Genomic DNA, 20,188 nt, shown 5'->3' on the forward strand with positions numbered 1-20,188 from the left:
TACCATCTTTCAAGAGAAACATTGCAAAATGCTTCTCAAGATAGTACAACAGCTTGAGCCAACATTGCATAAAACAAGTCTTTTGTAAAATTATATTTAAAAAGTTTGCAACAGGGAAGAAGAAGGGAAGAGAGCTCCAGAGTCTGGAGGTCACTAAACGGAATGATCTGTTTTTCAGATTAGTCTGGGGGATCATTCAGCAGCAGTCCCTGATTTGATGCAGTAGTCCTCAGATACCCTAGTCCTTGTCCACAAATAGCTCTTTAAGTCGGTAAAAAGCATTTTGAACAAATTACATCCGTTCATGGAAGGTTTTGGTTCTCGGGCGATAAAAACTTGTCAGCAAGGTTTCATTGCTGTAATGCCAATAAAGCTTTTTCTACTGATTGTAATTGACATGCCGTTTAAAAAATTTGACTTAATTTTTCAGAAAGTAATTTAAAGTCAAAATGTCAGGGATATGGGGAATTCTGGACTTAGCTTTTCCCAGGGTTTAATGTAATACGAACAACTATTATGTCGTAAATTAGCTTGCCATACCCATCGTTCCTCTGCAGTCAGCCACCAAGCGGCTCCGAGGGATCACCATCTTCAGCACAAGCTTCACCTCCCACATTTCTGAATGACATCACGCTGCTAAGTATTCCCGTTGCTTCTTCCCACCCTGAGCCATCACCGTTCTCCTCACAAGACCAGCAGTGATAGCTTCGCGCTTTAACGATAGTTTAGTAGCTACGCTAGCTTAGTGGACATTGAAACAGTTGTACTTGGTAGAACCCGCTGCCCTTTTTCTCCTCGTTCGCTTTTGTCTGCTTCTAACTGCCGCTCCTCCTCGGAGGGGAAGAAAATATCCACGAGGTTTTGGTGCTAAAATTACCAAAAAAGAAGTGGTGGGGGGAAAGAACCGAACTGATTCGGGCGTGGTAACTAGGGGGAAAAAAGTCATTTTTGCCCTGAAACTTAAGAGAAGCAGCCACAATGTCGTTATCCGTGCCACAGAACGGAGTAAAGGCGGACAACGAACCCGTTATCGAGCTTTTTGTCAAGGTAAGACTGCAGTACAAGTCGTAGGAAGTTTTTTTTTATTGCAAAGACTCATTGCTACAGTAATTTCAGTGAGCACTTTGATTATTTAAGTCTCATTAACGCCTTTGGAAGCAAAAATCGTACTAATACATTCAAGTGTTGTTTGTTTTTTTGTAGTTTAAAGGTTTTATTTTAGCTACGCCTCGGTTGGAGGACTTTTTGTTGTTGTGATATGCCAAGTGTTTTTGCCTCTTAAATACATATTCATATTAAATAACTGGAACCAGGTGGAGTCTGCAGAGTGTTAGCCAGGGTGGATGTAGGTTTTACCCGCAAAGGTGGGGTGATAAATTGGGAACGGGTCGCTAACAAAGGCTCACTGCGGTCAGTCTGGGTTGATCAAACAATGGGAATTATGCTTTGTACTATTTTCATTGTACCATTTTCATTGTGCTGCGTTTGTTCCTGAAAGGTGTCGTGTTCTAAAGCAGCTGATTGTCTTGGAAATCAGTTTTGTTAATTTAATGTTTTGGATTGTGGGCGTCAGGTAGTCTGTGAAGTCCCCAGCTTGTTTTGTTTCAAGGTATGCTGGTTTTGTTTCAACACAAAATTGGTGAAATTGTGTGTTTTTGTTTCAAGGCAGCCTGTCTAATTGAATACACATTTTCTATATTATACTATTCTAGTTGTTCGGGCCTACTGCGTTTAGGCCAGATCATGCAGCTCTGCCTCATCAATGACCATGATGATGGTGAGGACTTGTGAATGGCTGTTTTCTTTCTTTAGCATGTGTTCCTTTCCAGGGCGGGAAAATAGTAAATGGGGGGGATAGAAGGGGGAAGGGTAGTGGGAGGTGGTCCTGCATTGAGGGAGAGGTTGTTGGTTTGAGAGCACAAATATTTGGAAGGGATGGACATACCAAAAGGTTTGCAGCTTTAGGAAATCTCCTGTTAAAGTGGTTCTTTTTATTTAGTTTTTGCAGCATTGCAACTCTTGTACCAACCACATGCAGGGTGAACGTAAAGCATCAAATAAACAAATAGCTTTACATGAGAAATATTTTCTGCTTCAAATAAAGGCTAATCAATATAGAAATGTATTCACCCATCCATTTTCTTACGCTCATTTATGTGTGGGTTGAGGGTTAACAGTTCCCAGCCACCTCCATCACACACTCCAGTTCATTCTGGGGGATTGCTGGCATTCCCAGCTCAGAAAGAATAAGTGTTCTCTTCAGCATCTGTAAAACCTCCAAAAGGGAGGTGCCCATAATAATCTTCCAAGCGTGCAATGGGAAATATTTAAACTGAAACTTATTACAATGACCTAAGAATATGATCACAACATGCCATCAAATCCAAATTGACCAAATTGTTGATTCTTCTCAGATGCTTACTGTGAATGTTCTGCATCCATCAATTCATGTTGCTTTGACAACATGAATTGATGGATGGATTTTTTTTTTTGTCTGAATGACAAAGCAGTTCAAGTTGGAAAAAGTCCAAGCATGTTTGAAAAACCTGCCGTATGTCGATACTTTTAAGCATTAGTGTTTACTGAGGTGGCAGACTTCCATGGCAACATTGTGGAAAAACTGTCTAAAGACAAGTCTGTGTTATTGGAACTAAGCAACAAGCTCAAGCCTCTTTTTATTTCTGATTTCACATCTTGCAGTAGAGGTTGCATCATCCCCTGGTCTCAAAGGTTTAGAACTGTGGCCAACTTTTCTCCCTTATTGCTCCACGCAGTCCAAACATTTTTTTGTGCAATGTGTATCTTTTTTTGTTTGTTTGTTTTTCGGAGCTGCAGTGGCTCACATGTATTATTGATGTCGTTGTTCTCAGTTTGCTACATTTAACCCAGTAATGGGAGACAGTAGCAGAGACACACAGGTTGTCATAGGCACATTACTGTGAGGTGGGGTTCAGTAAGTTCTCCACGCAGTGCGATGTCATATCTGTCAGATTACTGTGAAATTTCCAAACTGACTAATAATCTTTCCAGAAAAAAGACTCACCACAAACTCTTTTACCTTTTAGAAGAAGCTGACAGCCCCAGATTTGAGATATTTTGATGATCTCGTATTTCTTTCTACCTGCCCTTGTTTATAGCAACAATGTTCACATTGCCATGGCAGCATTTCACTGTTCTCATAATTGCTTGTTTTTATAGCTTTGAATTGCACATGGCTATGATATAATGGCTTTGTAAGTGGGACGGTCTGATGTTGACCTCATCAAAAGATTAGATAACATTTTGTTTTCAGTAGTATCCTGCTGCTGGACGTTGACTTCCTGTCGTCCGCTTGTCTGTTTTACTTGGCACCTCCACTCATCGAAACGTCAAGTAGATAACCTTCATCAAGTGTCACTTTATGTGGTGATAGTCTCCATGTGTTAAATGTAGCATGTGTCTAATGTGGTCCTGTTACAACTATAAACTTCAAAATGTTTGGCTTTTTTTTTTTCTTTTTTTACTGTTCCCCTTTGCCCAGCCTTTCAGTTTATGTGGATGGATACGACTTGGATATGGATTCAGAGAAACTACACACAGGTGGACGATATTTACTGATTATATGACTTGTGGTGAAGTTTTTTTTATTTATCAGTATTGATTTAAGACACTAGGTGAATGACACGCTTCCCAGTTTTTATAAAACCGTGGATAATTCCCCCTCCCCCCCAATTTATGTGCTATTTTGTCTGTCTGTCACGTGCAACCCTAATGATATAGATAAAAGTTTGTAATGGAACAAAATGTGTATTTAAAAGAGAAAAGTTCAAAGGGTACAGTAGGCATATTTTTATCAGTTACTGTCGCCAGTTTAGAAGCGCTCTCCGCCTCCATCTGACCTGACTGAATGGAAATTAGCAGGAATACTGATGAGTCTGGGAAACAGGCAGTCCTTATCTCCGTCTGCACGCCGAGACGGTGCCAGGGTCACACATTAGGGTTGCAAAGCCTTCTGCTTCTGCCTCCAGGCTTCCAGCCTGCTGCCAGTAAATGTGCTCTAAGAAGAGCTTTTAGGTCTGGATGGCAGAAGAGCCCATCTGTGTTTGTGCGTGTCCTCCAGGACGGTCGCATGGGAACCATTGAAGCCGACAACAGCTTAGCGTTTCTGTTTCCGTCGACTGAGACGGGGCTCCCAGTCGGGGTTTATTTTATCGTCTCTATTCATGAACCTCATGGTAAACATTAATGCTCGCACAATCCCTGTCCTGTGAGATTTACTGTGAGACCCGAGGGACAGTTACTCCAGTGGTGTGCTATCTGTTGCAGCATGTGACGGTCAGACGTGCCTTGTGATTTGCCTGTTTTATGGAAACACAAAGATCTTCTTCTTCCGTGAGACATCCAAGGCCGAATGGTGTCTTATTTTTCTGTTTTAAGCTGTTCTTCATCTTCTTCTGAGCAACCATTTCTACTTATTAGTAAATAAATAAAGTGGTTGATTCATCTGTCAGCATTATGAGTTAGAGGACAAAGGCTAATGTCTTGTCTCACAGGTTAGCCGCAGAGTTTTGCTGTGTGTTGTTTACGCTTTGTGAATTTGCTTCTGCCGCCCTGAGCTGCTGCTTCTGTCTGGTTGACTGAGTCTCTGGCTGCTGGCCTAATCGATCTGCTGGTGTGTTATTACACCAACTTGAACAGGTGCTGCAGAAGCAAGTCCCTTTAATTTCTATTAGACCAAAACTAATTTCTGTCCATTTCCTTAAAAATAAAACGCCTCTCCTTGACCACATCAACAAGCTTAGTAATTCTGCCTGTGAAATAAGATCTGGTGTTGTTTGGAGGACAAGAGATTGTCTTAATAGACAATAGATGTGCAATATCTATACAGTTTCGCTTCATTGTACGAAGTATTTGGATCTACCATTCTGTTTATTATTTAATGTGTGATGCAGCCAGTTTGATGCATGAGTTTTGTCAAGATTTTTCATAAACTTTTCAAACATATACGTATAAAAATTAAGTCAAACCATAATCAATTTTGAAGCTTTTAAGTTTAAAACTTATTTCCATCCTTTTACATTTCATCGGTTATTCTGAGGATGAGTGGCTCTGTCCAAGCCACTCGGCCTTTCTTAAGGAAACAAATGTGGCCTCTCCTTTTCTGATCAGAATTTGTTGGCAGTTTTTTGTTGGTTTTTAGCTGGACCCTATTTTCACAGGGTGAGAGAGTAACTTCTAATCCCAAAGATGCTCCAACTCACTCTTTTGCAGTAGAAAGTGACAGAGTTAGACTGGGACATGGCTGACTGCTTAGTTTGGTCTCAGAAGAAAAAAAACTTCCATTTCATTTATTTCATGCAAAGTTGCTCTGTGCTTATTTTGTTGTGTATGATTGGACAGAATTTCATCATCCTTGTCACACGACATAAAAATTGGTACATGGCAGGCAATAAAGAATATTTTAATCATGTGGTAATAAGGTGCTGTTGGTGGGTTTTCCTGCCTCCTATATAGCACAAGATGCAATATAGGAGGCAACAGGGATTAGTTGTAGATCCCACTTCAGCCTTAGTTATTACTTTATGGCCATTTTCTGTGGTAGTAAAACACAGAGGAAAACCACAGATATGTGGACGAGAAACAAAAATTACCAAAGCGCAAACTTTTAGCCTGCATTTTTGTAAGTTCGGAGGTAAAACATTTAGGATCAGAGCATTCTCGTATTCACAATTCATCTGCTTAAAAGAAATGGGGTTAAAAAAGGAATTCATATATGTGTCTTTTTGTTGGTTTTTTTTTTAGCAAAGAATGTTGATCATATAGACAAGTAACTTAAGACTGAAGTTATACTCTCTTGTGTTTCATGTGGTGTTTGCTGACTCCTCTGAATATGTAACCTGAACACATATTCAGTGTACTACTAATAATAGTACATTGATTGGTTGTTTATTGCCATTTTTATTAAACTTTTCAATTTTCACTTCTGCAAGATAATTTTTTAAAATGAAAGTTATCCTTATTAAAGACAACATTCATACCTTTGAGACCTTTTGATAGACTTGAAATGAAGTATTTTCATACTGTATGGAAATTAGAAATACAACACTGGTTGAAAGGAAAGGGCAGTAAGATGCATACAAATAGTCTATGTACTATTCAAACTCGCAGACTGGAGCATGAGCTGCTGCTTTGCATATTTGATTATTTATAGTGTTGTAGGGAAAAGCAAGATGTAGCAGACGACCTGGGAGGCAAATCTTTGGCATGTCAGTTTGGCCTCTGTCTGTTCAGCAGGGCTGATAAAACCAGGGTTTCTGTGACATTGATCAGCACGCCAGCACTGGAATTAGGGACTGGTTTCTAGCTGTAAAGGTGAAACATTTACCTCCTGTTTTACCTTTTATCTTCCCTTCGTTTCTGCTCAGAGACTTTTTTTTTTTAGCCTTCAGGGTCAAAGTTTCCACACTAATCCACTGGTTTTCATGGACTAATCCAGCACAGTAGTCAGACAACTGACTGGAAGGATCTGAGTTTTCCACAGAGTGACGGCAGCCTGAGTCAGAGCCGGACTAAAGATGTGTTGGTTTTCCCATATTCCAGCTGAAAATGACTCCTCTGTACACTCATCTTTCTGACTGTGGTCAGGACTCTCATTACCCACCAGGTCCAGTCTGAGTCATTCACTCATAAGGCCAAACCTCACTTTTTTACCCTTGAAGAATAATTTTATTTTATTTATTTTTTAGCTTTTTTTTGGTCTTTAATGTCTTGAAAAAAAGTAGGCACAGCCCTTAAACGTTTTCAGATTTTCTTACACTGTAATCAGAAACTTACATGTATTTCAGTTTTATGATAAGTCAGTTAAAATTAGAATGTTATTCTAATGTGGAACAGTTTTTAGGCAACAAATCTGAAGTGTATGTAGCTTTCTGCCATTAAAATAATTCAAAATAAAATATCTACAGCACAGGTGGGAGAATCTGTTAACACATGGGAGCAGCATAGTGACCCTAACATGCATTACGTTATGTTGGTGTATCATATAAAATCCCATCTTCACAAAGTATGAAAACATTCAAAGAGGTGTGCATAACTTTGCAAGGCGCCGAATGATAAAAAAATATGGCCCATGAGTAATTATTACACTTAGTTTTTTTTTTCTATCTATAAAGTGAACAAAATTCCAGTACAAGCTCTGTAATTATGTCAGAGTTGTTCATTTCATATGTAGTCAGGGTTTATTTTAGTCACCCACCAACTCTAGAGACTTTTCCAGAAAGCCTCGAGAGGCGTTGCCCTTCAGGTTTCCATGGCTGCATTCCTACTGTGTGAAAGCATCAGGAGGGAAGCTGTGGCGTTCGTTACATCGCCAGTTCCTTATTCGGTCAAGTGCGGCTTGAACCTTCAGAGCAGTCCGACCAATTTAGAAAAAGAAGTGTGTCGGGGAGGGGAGCTGCACGGGCCGTCACGTTACTAAAATTGGCTTTCTATACCAGAGGCTGAGAGGACTGCCCTGCATGAACAGGATTCATTATTGTAGAGAATTGTCGCGTCACCGTTCCAGAAACGGAATGTCGAGCTTGTGTCTAATGCTTGTAAAATGTTATGGGCTTGGACTTAGTGCCTGGGAGTGCATACCCAGCCACATCCTGAATACTTTTGTTTGGCCTCACTGTCCGGGTCATCGTCTCCTAGATACATCACACTCACACCCTCCACTGCAACGGTGTGTGTGTGTGTTTGGAGTCTGTTGATTTTTCTTTCTGCTGTTTGCAAAAGTCAGCTAGCGGATGCTTACTTCCTGTTTCAGATATTATTACAAAAAAATTCCAAATGAGTTAAATATGTGTGCAGCTGCAGTACATTTCTAATACTGGGGAAAAGAAATGAGTACAGTTGTCACTAGTAAATGTTTCTACATGCTTTAAGGAATCGGTTGAATTAATTGGAAATGGAACTGAAATGATTAATCGGGATGAATTGATTAATGAAATACTCAGCAACAAATTTAGTAATAGATTAATCATTAACTGGAGCATACAGACTGAAAATGCCAATTTGCTTAAAAAAAAACACACACACACAGCAACAGCTAAAGCAAAACTGTTCAAAAAACGTATACATTTAAGAAAAAAAACATTTAACTGTCTTCTGTGAACTCCTCTAATGGCATAGTTTTAGCCTTACCCAGTTCAAACTCTGTAAAAAAATAAAATTTTCTATTAAGCACCTACTGCTATCCAATTATTTATCAGTTAATCCAAAACATAATCTACAGATAAGATCTACACTGTACTGATGTCAAGTCCAACAGAAAGGGCTGAGCTTTTCACATATTGATGTTAATATTTTTTTAGCTGCAGAAGTGTACACTAAATGAATGCTGTTAATACATTTTAGGCAATCAAATGCTCATATAAAGTAGCAATGCATGTATTTATTTACATGTTTAGTGTATTTCTAATATTGCATAACAAGTAAAAAATCTGCATAATATGCTTTTTTTTTTTTTCCCTAATAATTATCAGAATAACGGCCCTATTTGGAAAAGCTACACTTTTGCCAACTCATGTGTTTTGCCTTTTATGGGTACATAGCTTGTTCTTGTGCATGAGTTTTATTTGTGTTTTATTTTTTTACCTTCCTCTTGCTAAAATATGACCTAAAACTTGACAAACAAGCCGTGCTTTGTGCTGGTGTGTTACAGACGTTTCTCCAAAAACCTTCTCCTAAATGTCAAACTCTGGAAAGTGTTAGTAGGACGAAGGCGGACCCTGTTTACGCCGCTGTCCCAAACCTCTTCTGGGTTATGAATTTTCACCTTTTAATGGCAACGCTGAGGACAATATCATTCTGCTGTCCTGTACAGTAAAACTCTTCTCTCCCAGCATCACCTCCTAAACTAAGGAAGGCATCCTGGTTGGGGGGGTGTAACAGGACATTTCTGGAATAGTTTCTCCCTTCTTTCCAAATGCCCAACCCCCCCCACCCCCAACTCCACAGAGGGGCCCAGGATGAGGGGAGAAGGGATTAAAAGGGAAGAGAAGGAGGAAGAAGAGGGCTGTAAGCCAAAGAGCACATTGCTTGTAGAGCTTGATATCTAACCTCTTCCTTTCATTCCCACTTAAGGCATCCATTACCTCTCACACTCCTTCATGTTTATCAAAACATTTGATCCTTATTTTCCTCCTAGCTTCCTGTAACGTCTCTGGCTCTCGTCATGCTGCCGATCTCTCCTGGCAGAGAGCTGCTGTCTGCCACTTCTCTGGGAACTAGGAAGAAAACGGTGACCTCTTTCTCGATCACAGTGGCTCATATGAACTCTATTTCAAAGCTGCTCTCTATCTTGAATTACAGTAAACCCTCTTGATTTACAAATGCCATTTTGTCATGTGATTTGCATTTTATCACCGCTGACAGAGAGCGTGCTTCAGACACTTCACCTGCGTTATTCTTCCTCTGCATGGTGGAAGCTCTTCTTTCCATGTCATACGTTCCAGCCATTGCTATGGGAACGGTTGCTGTGTCGCGTTTCCACCCTTGATCTAGACCTGAATGCTCCTCTTTAGGTGCTGCGCTGGGAAATAATCATCCCGCTGATGTCCTTCTGATCCTGACGCAGGTCCGACTGCCCCCAGGCCGGAGCTTTATTCTGGAGCTGATCATGCAATCGCTTGAGAGGAATTTCATTTACCAAATAATGGCTGTGGGATTTAATCCCAGCGTTTCAGATATTGAGTTCAAAAGAGGGAAAGGGAGAGGACAGCCGCTGTACAATGGGAGCCAGCAGACAGATCAAACAGAGCCATCCCACAGGGCGTCACACAGAGGACAACAGCAGCAAGTCTGTCCACATGAGCAAGAAAATGCTGGGTTTGGTTGGAACAAAGTCCTCTATTGTCCACAGATCAGACCTGCATCTCTGATAGGAAAGTGTTTATCTAAGATGTCAACTGATTTTAATCTGTCACAATGCTCGCTCCAAATCTGTCCTATAGTAACTATGAGTCTTATCTCTCGGCCCACTTTGCATGATCTGTGCAGTTTCTTGAAAACGTGAAACCGCCTTAAGGAGAACTGCAGAGAGAGAGAGGAATGCAGAGTTCTGCAGCTCTACCGTAATGAATATATTCCAGGGCATCAGCATTCAAATGACCTCAGCTTGTGTACGTTGTACTTGGTTCTGCCAGATTTACTTTATCAGTTCGGCCTGATTTGGAGCTGATTTCGCTGTGGCTCAGCTGAGGCGTTCAGGAAGATCAGGCTGCTCTTATAGCTCTCCCAGCTTGTCAGCATTGTTGAGTGTAGCGCCTTATGTTCCTCTCCACAATGCTCTATGGATTTCCTGTGTCTCGTTTAAATCAGAGAAATTTTCTTGTCGAACAAGAACCGTGATGAGACGATCATTAACGCAGGTATTCAGCAGTGTGAGTCCTGCTGTAAAAGGAAATCTGCTTTTATGTTGTGCAGAAAACCTTCAAAGTGCTTATTAAGACTCATCTTCCTTGACTTCCAATTGAAATGCACAATTTACATTCATCTGAATAGAGTTTGAACCGCCAAGCAAGAACTAGATCCTTTTTTCTCCTCTGATCATGTAAGACTGTTCTGATGAGGCCTCTGGTCCAGGTGTGGCTTAACATGTGACCGGTCAAGCCCATGTCCAACATCAAACTATGTGCTCTCTTGAAGAACTGACTGCTTAAAAGTGCATCTTTTCCCACCACTTTTCTTCCTTCCACTTAACTTTCCATTGACATGCTTGAATGCAGCACTCTGAAAAGAGCAATGGTGGTCTGTTGTTTACCCTCCTTGTAGAGAGAGTCATCAGTCTTCCTCGTGAATATTTAGGCTCGCATTTTTGCATTAAAAACCTTTTTTAGATTACTATTTTTTTATTGTTCTGGAGTACGTTTTTTTTAAGACTAATGTAATTTCAGGCTGTTAAATTTGATATTGGTATTTATCTAAATGTGCATATTAGAAGATTTTATTAGGATACCTCAGGTAAAGCTCTTTCTGCTCTGACGGTTTGTCTATTTGTGATTATTGTTCGGTGTGAAGGAGAAAACAAATCACTGCTTTTAACTTTTCTCTTTTGTAGGGCGGATCACTCACAGACATTTATTTCAAAGAAAACAAACTCTTTGTGACTGGCTAGCTTTGATTTTCTCAAGCCCCCGGTTTGTTTTGATCCCGTCGTTAAACAGTATTCATCAGACTGGAAGATTTTGTGTCGATTAATGATTCACCCTGCTCAGCTTGTTTGTGCAGGCTTACTTAAGAAAAGTCTTGTTCTTAAGTTTCCCGTTACTCTGAAGTGTTTTTGCAGATTGATGAAGAGGAAAATGTGCTGAAGTCTTTAGGACTTAAGAGTCGGTGTCCCGCGTTTCACTCCTACTTATCTTTTTTGAGGCGGAGAGCCTGAAAGAGTCATTGTCTGAAACAGACCCTCACTTGGGGAGCGAAGTGAAAAGCTGTGAACTTTGTAAAGGTTGTGTAACAGAGATATGATCTCTACTTGTTGAATTATTGCAGCCCTAAAATGCAAGCCGAGTGCATTCAGAAATGTTTAGATCTTAATTGCTGGGGTTTCGATGGTTCTAGTGATTAAATCAGTTTTTTTTGTTTGTTTTGTTTTTTTTACCCATTTTGTCCTCTTGTTTCTAAAGAAAGGTACAATTTCACATACCTTTCTTCTGCTTCTGTAACTCTCACTCTGTTTGTTGAAGGCGGGAAGCGATGGCGAGAGCATCGGAAACTGCCCCTTCTCTCAGAGGCTCTTCATGATACTCTGGCTTAAAGGAGTCGTCTTTAACGTCACCACAGTGGACCTGAAAAGGTGAGGCCTGCTTGTTTTTAAACCTTGCTTAATTTCAGACAAAATGCGTTCTTCCATCTTTTTTATTTCTTCCTGGGTGGAGCTGTGCTGTAGCCCTTTGATCCAGCTCCACCATTTAACACTCTCGCTGCTTCCCCCACTCCTTGTTTGGTTTTCCCATGACCCCTTCCCAAGCTGTAGAAAACGAGAGAAAAATAAACATACAGGCTCCAGAGAAGCTATTTAAAGCTCCTTGACTCGACTCCCTTCCTGTTTGGTGCGGAACATGTTTTCCAACCAATTGGATAAGAAAACTGTGATCTTCAGAATTTTTCTTTAGTTTTGCCTCCCAGTTTCAGGAACATGTACTTTTTCCAGGGGCCCGATGATCCATCCAGGGTTCTGATGGATGATTTATGTCTTCTATGTATTTTCTGCACCCTTGTTTTGAAATATTGTTTGCTTATATGGCAATAGAAAAAAGAAAAACCCAAAAAACAACAATGTAACATTCCACTTGCTTCCTAAACAAATCTATCCATTCTTTACACCCATCCCAGTATCTGTCTGTTCAGATTGTTAATTCATTCCTCCACCTTTCCATCAATTTATTCTTTATTCTTCCATTCATCCACCGTTTCATCATTCATATAATTTAACTCAAAAGTTCAACCATAACCTCTGGAATTTGAGTCTCAGAAAGTGTGCTGGAAGTTAAAGCCATGCCTTTTGGCTAGTTGTCAGGCTTTACTCGCATGCCTGCATATTCATAATTAGTTCAGAGGTTTAGATATATTTGCATATATTTCCCTTTGTGTCTCCTGCAGGGATGCTATAAAATCCAGCTGTGTAAAGCAGTGGATGTTGCTCACTATTTTTATTTATTTTTTTACCTTCTTCCCCCCTTCCATCCAGTTGTATTTCTTGTTGCTATATTTTTGTTTTTAGAATGATTAACTTATAGATGTGACTTTTTCTTTGTCATTTGGAGCTAACATGAAATGCTTGTTTTTGTTTATGGTGGTTTTACTGTAGAATTTAACCAGAAGTGGAGGACGTGTTGAGCTTGTTTCCCTGGAAAAACATGTTTTACATTTATTAATAATAATTCTTTGGAATTTCTTAATCTTCTGATTGGTTGACATGTTTTTGCTCTCCTGGCCTGTGAGGGCACCTCTTTACCCGCTCCTCAGTGATATCACCCGGGGACTGTACCACACCCCATTAACATGCCAAAGAGTTGAGGTCATTTCCCCTTTTTTCTTTGCCCTTAAATGGCTTTTCTCAAACTGCGGCCGCCATCATCGTCACAGTGAAAACATTGAGGATCTGTGGACGTTTGTTTTTGTAGCCCACAGCAACATCGCTGCTGTGTTTTGTGTTGCTTTTCTAGTGAGAGGATTTAACAGGCTGTTTGACCACTCACTTGTGTTCACACTCCTCATTCAGCACATGCTCATTTCTGTTTGTGACTCGGCCTCATCTGCCTGCCATCTGGTACAGAATGTGCTGGCTGCGAAGGCCGCAGAACAGACACACACAAGCGCACAACACTCGGTTAGAGAGACAGCAGCTGGAGCTGCAGTGGGAGAAACGCCTGGACGACTTGGTTTAAAAAAACCCAAAAAGAAACCCCAGCTTTGACTGAATCAAATGGTCTTGTTTTCACAGGAAGCCCGCAGACCTCCAGAACCTGGCTCCTGGCACGCACCCGCCTTTCATCACGTTTAATGGCGAGGTCAAAACTGATGTCAACAAGATCGAGGAGTTCCTGGAGGATGTTCTCAGCCCACCCAAGTGAGTCCTTTTTAACCCATACTATAGTAGCACACCACACCTATGCACCAAATGTAACTCATTATAGTCAAAACACTGAGCATAAAATGGGAGTGGAGACCTCAACTTAAGTCATTTAGAGAATTATGCCACAACGTGTCTAGAAAAAGAGATTTGCACCACTGGTGTCCAAATGTTTTAGCATCAACAATAAATTAGGCTTGTAGTATTTTATTAAAACAAATAGTTGGATTTATTTGTAGGAAACGTGAATCACTGCATGTCCAAAAGGTTTTTTTGAATATTTGCCTTTTATTTAAAAAAGACGGAACAAGTTTGCAAATTATTTTGGGCTCGACTTGAAAAACAGAAGAAAAGGACTCTTTTTCAGCAACAAGAATGAAGTTGGGGTCACTATTTATTTGAGAGTGCTCACTGCATTAAGTTGAATGAATGAATTGAAAGTAGATTTTGTTGCACCAGTCTGTTTTTGAGTAAAAGCCCCTGGATAGATTTCATGTGATACACAAAATAGTCCATAATTGTGAAATAAAAATAAAACTATTCATGCTGTAAAACATAATTTACTAGTAAAATCACAATTTCCCTGAGTCCGTATATTTATCAGCTTTTTTATAGACAGAAGTGTTTGACCATTCTTTTTTGCAAAAAAAAGAATCTCAGTCAGTTGTATGTAGTGTGTGTGTGCGTGGGTGTGGGTATGTTTGATCAGTATTTCTCAAGTCTGGTCACTGATTCTCTACTGGATTTAAGTTTATATTTCAAGGAAGTGATTTCAACACATGGATCTGCTTTAATCTACATCGTCTCTTTTGATCTGGTAGCATGTTGGGGTTTGTCTTGTTTGTGATAATCCTACATTTGTCTGAAGTCTTTCTCAGCTTTTCTCTTGAGTTGCTTTGTATTTGGCTATATCCATCTGGCCTGTTACCATTGAAGAAAAGCATAAACCACCTTAATTTCACCAGGATGATGTGCAGTTAGTTTTATGCTCTACATGGGTACATTACTTTTAGACTGTAGATTACATTGCTTTACTCATAATTTTAGGTATTTTGGGGCAATTGAAGATTATTTCTTTGCTATGTCAGTTGTGATTGCCATAACGACAAAAATATTCTCCTTTCTCCTTTGGTAAAGCACAGACTTTGTTTTATCTGCTGTTTTTTTTTTTTTTTTTTTTAAGATACATCAAGCTTGGTGCTAAACACCCCGAGTCTAACACAGCTGGCATGGACATCTTCGCAAAGTTTTCTGCCTTCATCAAGAACTCCAAGCCAGACGCAAACGAGGGTAAATGACCTGTGTTTGTCTTTCACACTCGCATTCTCACACAGGTGTGTAAGATTAACTGCATCATGGATACCTTTCAGCTGTGAAGGGAGTGCTGTCTGATCGCTAGGCAACCTTTGTAGCCGTGCCCTGATTGGTGGATTCTGCCCTGATTCAGGAACACAGCTCTTTTGTTCTGCTGCCTCCTCTTGTGTCGCTACTCATCTCACCTGGAGCTTTCCAGAAAAAGCCTCTCAGCAGCCAGTGCTCACAGTCTGCTCCTCCCTGTTATTCTACCTTAATCCTGCAAAGTAAAGCATCTCTCAGTGAGCCTACATATTAGAATATCAAGTTTTTTAGGGGTTACTTAATCTAGGTTAGGTTTCTTGTTACGGCTCTTTATGGAGAAGTCCATATCTCGCTTCAGGTGCCTGTGCTCCGCCTTGGGGAAATATTGATCCATAGTGAGTTTAGACAAGGGCCTCGGCTGTGTCAACAATGAGAGGCTGAATCTCACAGTTCACTGATAAGCGCTCTAAAACATAGCAGCTGTTGAACCCCCGAAGCTTTCATTCCATCAAATTCATTGCATTTTTTCTAACAATAAAATCTCTTAAACAATCACAGATGATAAAATGTGTTGTGTGTAGAATTTGCCTTCCATCCTAATGGAATGCAGAATATTGTTTAAAATTTTTTTATAATCAAAAATACATACGATAAAAGCAATTTTTTTTAGTTAATGTACATATTGTATGTTACTTGATAAATGCTGCCCCCGTGTGGTTGAAAAGCATACAGCCTAAGCAGCTGCAGTGAAATGATCTCTGTTTGCCGTCGCTGTGTTCAGCTCTGGAGCGTGGCCTGCTGAAGACATTGCAGAAGCTGGACGACTACCTTCGCTCCCCGCTGCCCGACGAGATCGACCACAACAGCATCGAGGACATCAAGTTCTCCAGCCGCAAGTTCCTGGACGGGGATGAAATGACCCTGGCGGACTGCAACCTGCTGCCCAAACTGCACATAGTTAAGGTAAACATTAATGGTTTAAGCAAGTTTGAGTCAAATTAGATGAATCTTACTGAATCTGATTAAACCTCTTGGGATTAAGATGCAATTTTTCCTCACACAGCAGTATGCATCATAACTTTTAAGTTTAAACAGACTGATGAAGGGTTTTTATGAAGCCTGAAAATGCCCCTAGACTAGCAGTTCTCAACGTGGGCGGTACCGCCCCCCAGGGGGCGTTCAGAGTACGGCAGGGGGCGCTGGCGGACATTTTTACAAAAGGGGGTCGCTGGGATGCCTTTTGGGGGGCGTTTGGTTGAAGGTAAACTTTACACCTTAAATGCACAGCAATACCAGTTTAGACTTTGGGCAACTTGCTAAAACTGTATTTCATAACATTGAATCATGCTTGGCTGCAACTGTATCGATGGCAGCTCTTCTTCTTCTCTTCAGTGTTTGTTAGCTTTTGGTGCAACTCCTCTCCTGCTACTGGTAGCTTCTCCCCATCAGTTCAGCGTTACACCGGCTGATGACGGTGCTGTGATTCACTTTGTCTGGTAATTTTGTACATATGTTTTGGCAGTTCTGTGATCATGTCAAAGCAGCAACTTATTAAAAAGTGTTTTATTTCCATTTGAAAGCTGCCCGCTTACATGGAAGGACAACAGAAAATCGTTCTTATAAACATACTAAAATCACGATACCCTCACTTTGTATCCCTCTGGAAAATGAATAATTTAAATAAGGAAATCCCTCCATGGGTGATACCTCGATAGAGAGCGTTCATTTTATAGCTTTAACACCGGTGCTGTAAGTGGTCCGGTATGAAACAGGTTTCACAGCACTTTTAAATTTCATTAATCAAAATACCGAAATTGTTTCCGTTGTTTTAAAAGGTTTATGTCAGTCTGCCTTTTCCCCATAGATGCGCTTCCCAACCGCCCTGCACCTTAGGGGCTTAAAAAAAAAAACAACGCGCACATTGCTCAAAACTCTGAAACAGGAAAAGCGGGACATAAATCGGAACGACGAACTAGGTGCGAATTATGGCATAAAAACAGAGAATCCGACGCTGAACAGTGAAAAATCAACACATGATGTGAAACACATGATTAGGAGGCGCAGCAGGTGATGAGTAAAGATTACTGATGGTGAGTGTCAATAAATGATAAAATAAATGTAGCAGCAGGAAAGAAACTAAAGTGGACATAGCAATAAACCAAGAGAGGACAATACTTATCAAAGGAAACTAAATGGAAATGAATTAAGAACAAAATGCAAGAATAAACTAAGAAACTAAAGTAAATACAGAGGAATAAACTGGTATGGCAAGACCTTTTGAGAAATAATTAATACAGAGACAGTATGGCAAGAATAAACGGACACTATTTCCAGATAAAAGGTAAAATAATATTGTTGAAATGCCATGGGTTTGTTGAGACCATATCTAGTACTGAGAATAAATATATCTTACAGACCATAACAGTAAAGAACTGATCACTTATTTATGTTTTTAATTAGATTTGATATATTTATTTCTTCAATATTATTTTTCATGTCAGTGTTAATGTCATGAGGCTGATGACTCCATGACACTTTGAATTTGACTCCTTAGGATTTGATTAAGAACCAGATTTGTTCTTTGTAATTTCTGTCCAGTAAAACTATTAATCTATAAATCAATAGACAGGTCTATATATAGATATGATCCATGTTTCTGTCTCATGTTTGTATGGCATTAAAAGGATCTGGAACTTTTGTTTTTCCACTGAAAGCTCTGGTTTGAACAATAAATGCCATGTGGGTGAAGTTTTATGGTTGATACTCTGATGTCCCATTCTCCTGAAGGCAACACAGAGCTGCACCACCAGAAACCGACAGAAACACTGAAGAGAAGAAGAGCTATGATTAATGTAGTTACAGTTCTATCCATGTTTTAATGTTGCAGAGCTCAGTCGTTTTGCAAATAGTTCAAAGTTTAAACTGGCATGTTGTTCATCTTTTATCTGGTCATTTTATGGAATATTTAACAACTAGAAAATGGCAAAGAACAAGAATATTTTTTCCACTCTGCTGTTAGGCCTACAAATTTTAAGTTGAATGTTCATTAAATTTTTCATAGACACCTGTGAAAATATTTTTTATTCACATGGCTTTTTTGTTCTCTGGGAAATTATTTTTGATAATAAATACAGAAATTAGCATAAAAATAAAAAAATCTACAATAGCGATAGTAATATTAATGATAAAATAATAGTCAGTGAAAAGTAGCCTACAAATTCTTTGGTGGGGGGCGGTGAGGGATCTGGATAAAGGCTAGGGGGGCCCTGGCCCAAAAAAGGTTGAGAAACACTGCCCTAGACAGTTGCATCTTCATCTCAGTTGCCTGCAGTTCTTTGTCGCGTGTTGCAGGTTGTTCAAGAGAACTTTGAATTTTCTCTTTTAGGTTGTGACTAAGAAGTACCGAGGCTTTGACATTCCCAAAGAGATGACGTCCATCTGGAAGTACCTGAATAACGCCTACACACGTGAGGAGTTCACCAACACCTGCCCCAGTGACAAGGAGATAGAGATTGCCTATGGAGATGTAGCCAAGAGGCTGGTCAAATAAACCTCCCTTCATGGCCCACATTGCCCACTAAAAATCCCAACCCACTCCCCTATCCTCTCTCACTTCCCCACACCTCCCACTCCTCAGCATCTGGACTGACGTGCCTCATTTATGAGTAAGAAGCAAAAAAACAAACTCTGGACTTCTTTTCCTTCTCTGCTCATCCTGTTGTCGTTCCCCCCCCCTCTGGTCTTATGAAGGTCTCTCTTAGTTGAATCAGCAGAGGTCACCCTTGTTCCACATTGATCATTTAATCGCTTCTGTTCTTCACTCACTATTGTATGTGTGACACGTTATAGCGGAGCTTAATGTTCAGAGTTAGATAAGTGACCTTTCGGTTGACTTCGTCTCTGCTAGCAGAGGAAATGTCACAAGCCTTTGTTTCTGGAAGATTAAATTAGATTTTTCGTTTTCTTCTTGGATTGTAACTGAAAACTTTTAAGTTTTTTTTCCTTTCATTTTTGACTGATTCAGAGATTTTGTGAACAGTGTTGAAGCTTCAGTGTTTCTGCCTACAGTATTTAACAGGGTTAGACTAGAAGCTGAAAATAATACAAACCGGAATGCAGAGATGGTTTGTTATATGAAAAAAAACATTGCAACAGACTGCAAACATGCTTTGATATTTTTTTTTTTCCTTTCGTTGCCTCAAATGCTTGGGGGAGAGTAGCTCAGCTCAGAATTGTAGGAAACGTCTCAGGACTAATAAACCCTGAGATTTACAAATATCCAAACACATGTAGCTCATAGTAAAGTATTTTTATTGCCTCGTTGTTGCAGTAATTCAAAAAAGCTCTTGTCAAAGCAAAGAAACCTTGATTTTTTTTTCTTGATGTAGGTGATGCACATTGAACCAAAAAGAGGCAGATTAACAGCTACTTCATAACGTACATGGTGAAGGAGACAACATTGCAGTCGAGCAAAACTGAAGATATTTATGAAGTAAAAAAGGAAACTGAGGAGCGTTGGAATAATTAGAACCTGGTCACATTTCACGTTCCCTCCGGTATGAAGGCAGATCTGAAGTAGCAAATGTACGCATCGATACAGTAGCTCCGGAAAGTGCTTTAATGTGGATGAAACAAAATGCTTTTCTCCTGTTTGCCACATGTTTTTTTTTTTTCTTATTCAGACTTTTGTTATGAAACAAATCTGATTTAAAAAGGAATTGTAAATATTGTTTTGTTTTTTTCATTGCTCTGATTTCAATATGTAAATTTACTGCATATCATCAGAATTCTGAGGAAAAACAGGCCAGTTTCTCGCCTGGTTTGAATTCTGAGGAAACATTTTCCAGTTTGCCTTACTAGTTTTCTCTGCAGATGTTTAGCAGGAAGGATTTTTTTTTTTTTTAGAACTACAAGCAACTAGTTTGTATAAAGAAATATCGAAGGTATTTCACGGCTTTTTTTTTTTTTTTAACAATATTGACTGAATTTAAATAAACTTCTTATTGGCACTTAGACTTGTGTGTTTTCTTTTACATCTGAATAGTTGTTAACAATAATAGAAACAGTTTGCCTCTGGTGCTGAGGTCTGCTCTCTGCAGCTGTCTCAAATTACTGTGCATAGGCCCAAACAATGTCCAACGCCAACTCAAACAACTTCCCTCTAAATATCCAAGGAACACTCATCAAAGATTTTTCTTTGGGAAGGATGAGGTGGCAGAGGGGATAAACAACAGCTTATCTGGATGTTTA

At 39.8% G+C, this 20,188-nt stretch overlaps 1 protein-coding gene across 1 annotated transcript; it reads left to right on the forward strand.

Moving 5' to 3' along the window:
• Nucleotides 1-554: 554 nt before the first annotated feature.
• On the forward strand, nucleotides 555-19,951 carry clic4 (chloride intracellular channel 4). Its single transcript, XM_008399598.2, has 6 exons — nucleotides 555-1,047; nucleotides 11,712-11,821; nucleotides 13,472-13,597; nucleotides 14,784-14,890; nucleotides 15,720-15,901; nucleotides 18,324-19,951. The coding sequence occupies exons 1-6, from the start codon at nucleotides 979-981 to the stop codon at nucleotides 18,486-18,488; spliced, it is 759 nt and encodes a 252-aa protein (XP_008397820.1). The 5' UTR covers nucleotides 555-978; the 3' UTR covers nucleotides 18,489-19,951.
• The last annotated feature ends 237 nt before the right edge of the window (nucleotides 19,952-20,188 follow it).

Source organism: Poecilia reticulata, linkage group LG22 (assembly GCF_000633615.1).
Source record: "Poecilia reticulata strain Guanapo linkage group LG22, Guppy_female_1.0+MT, whole genome shotgun sequence".
In the NCBI taxonomy this organism is placed as follows: Eukaryota; Metazoa; Chordata; class Actinopteri; order Cyprinodontiformes; family Poeciliidae; genus Poecilia; species Poecilia reticulata.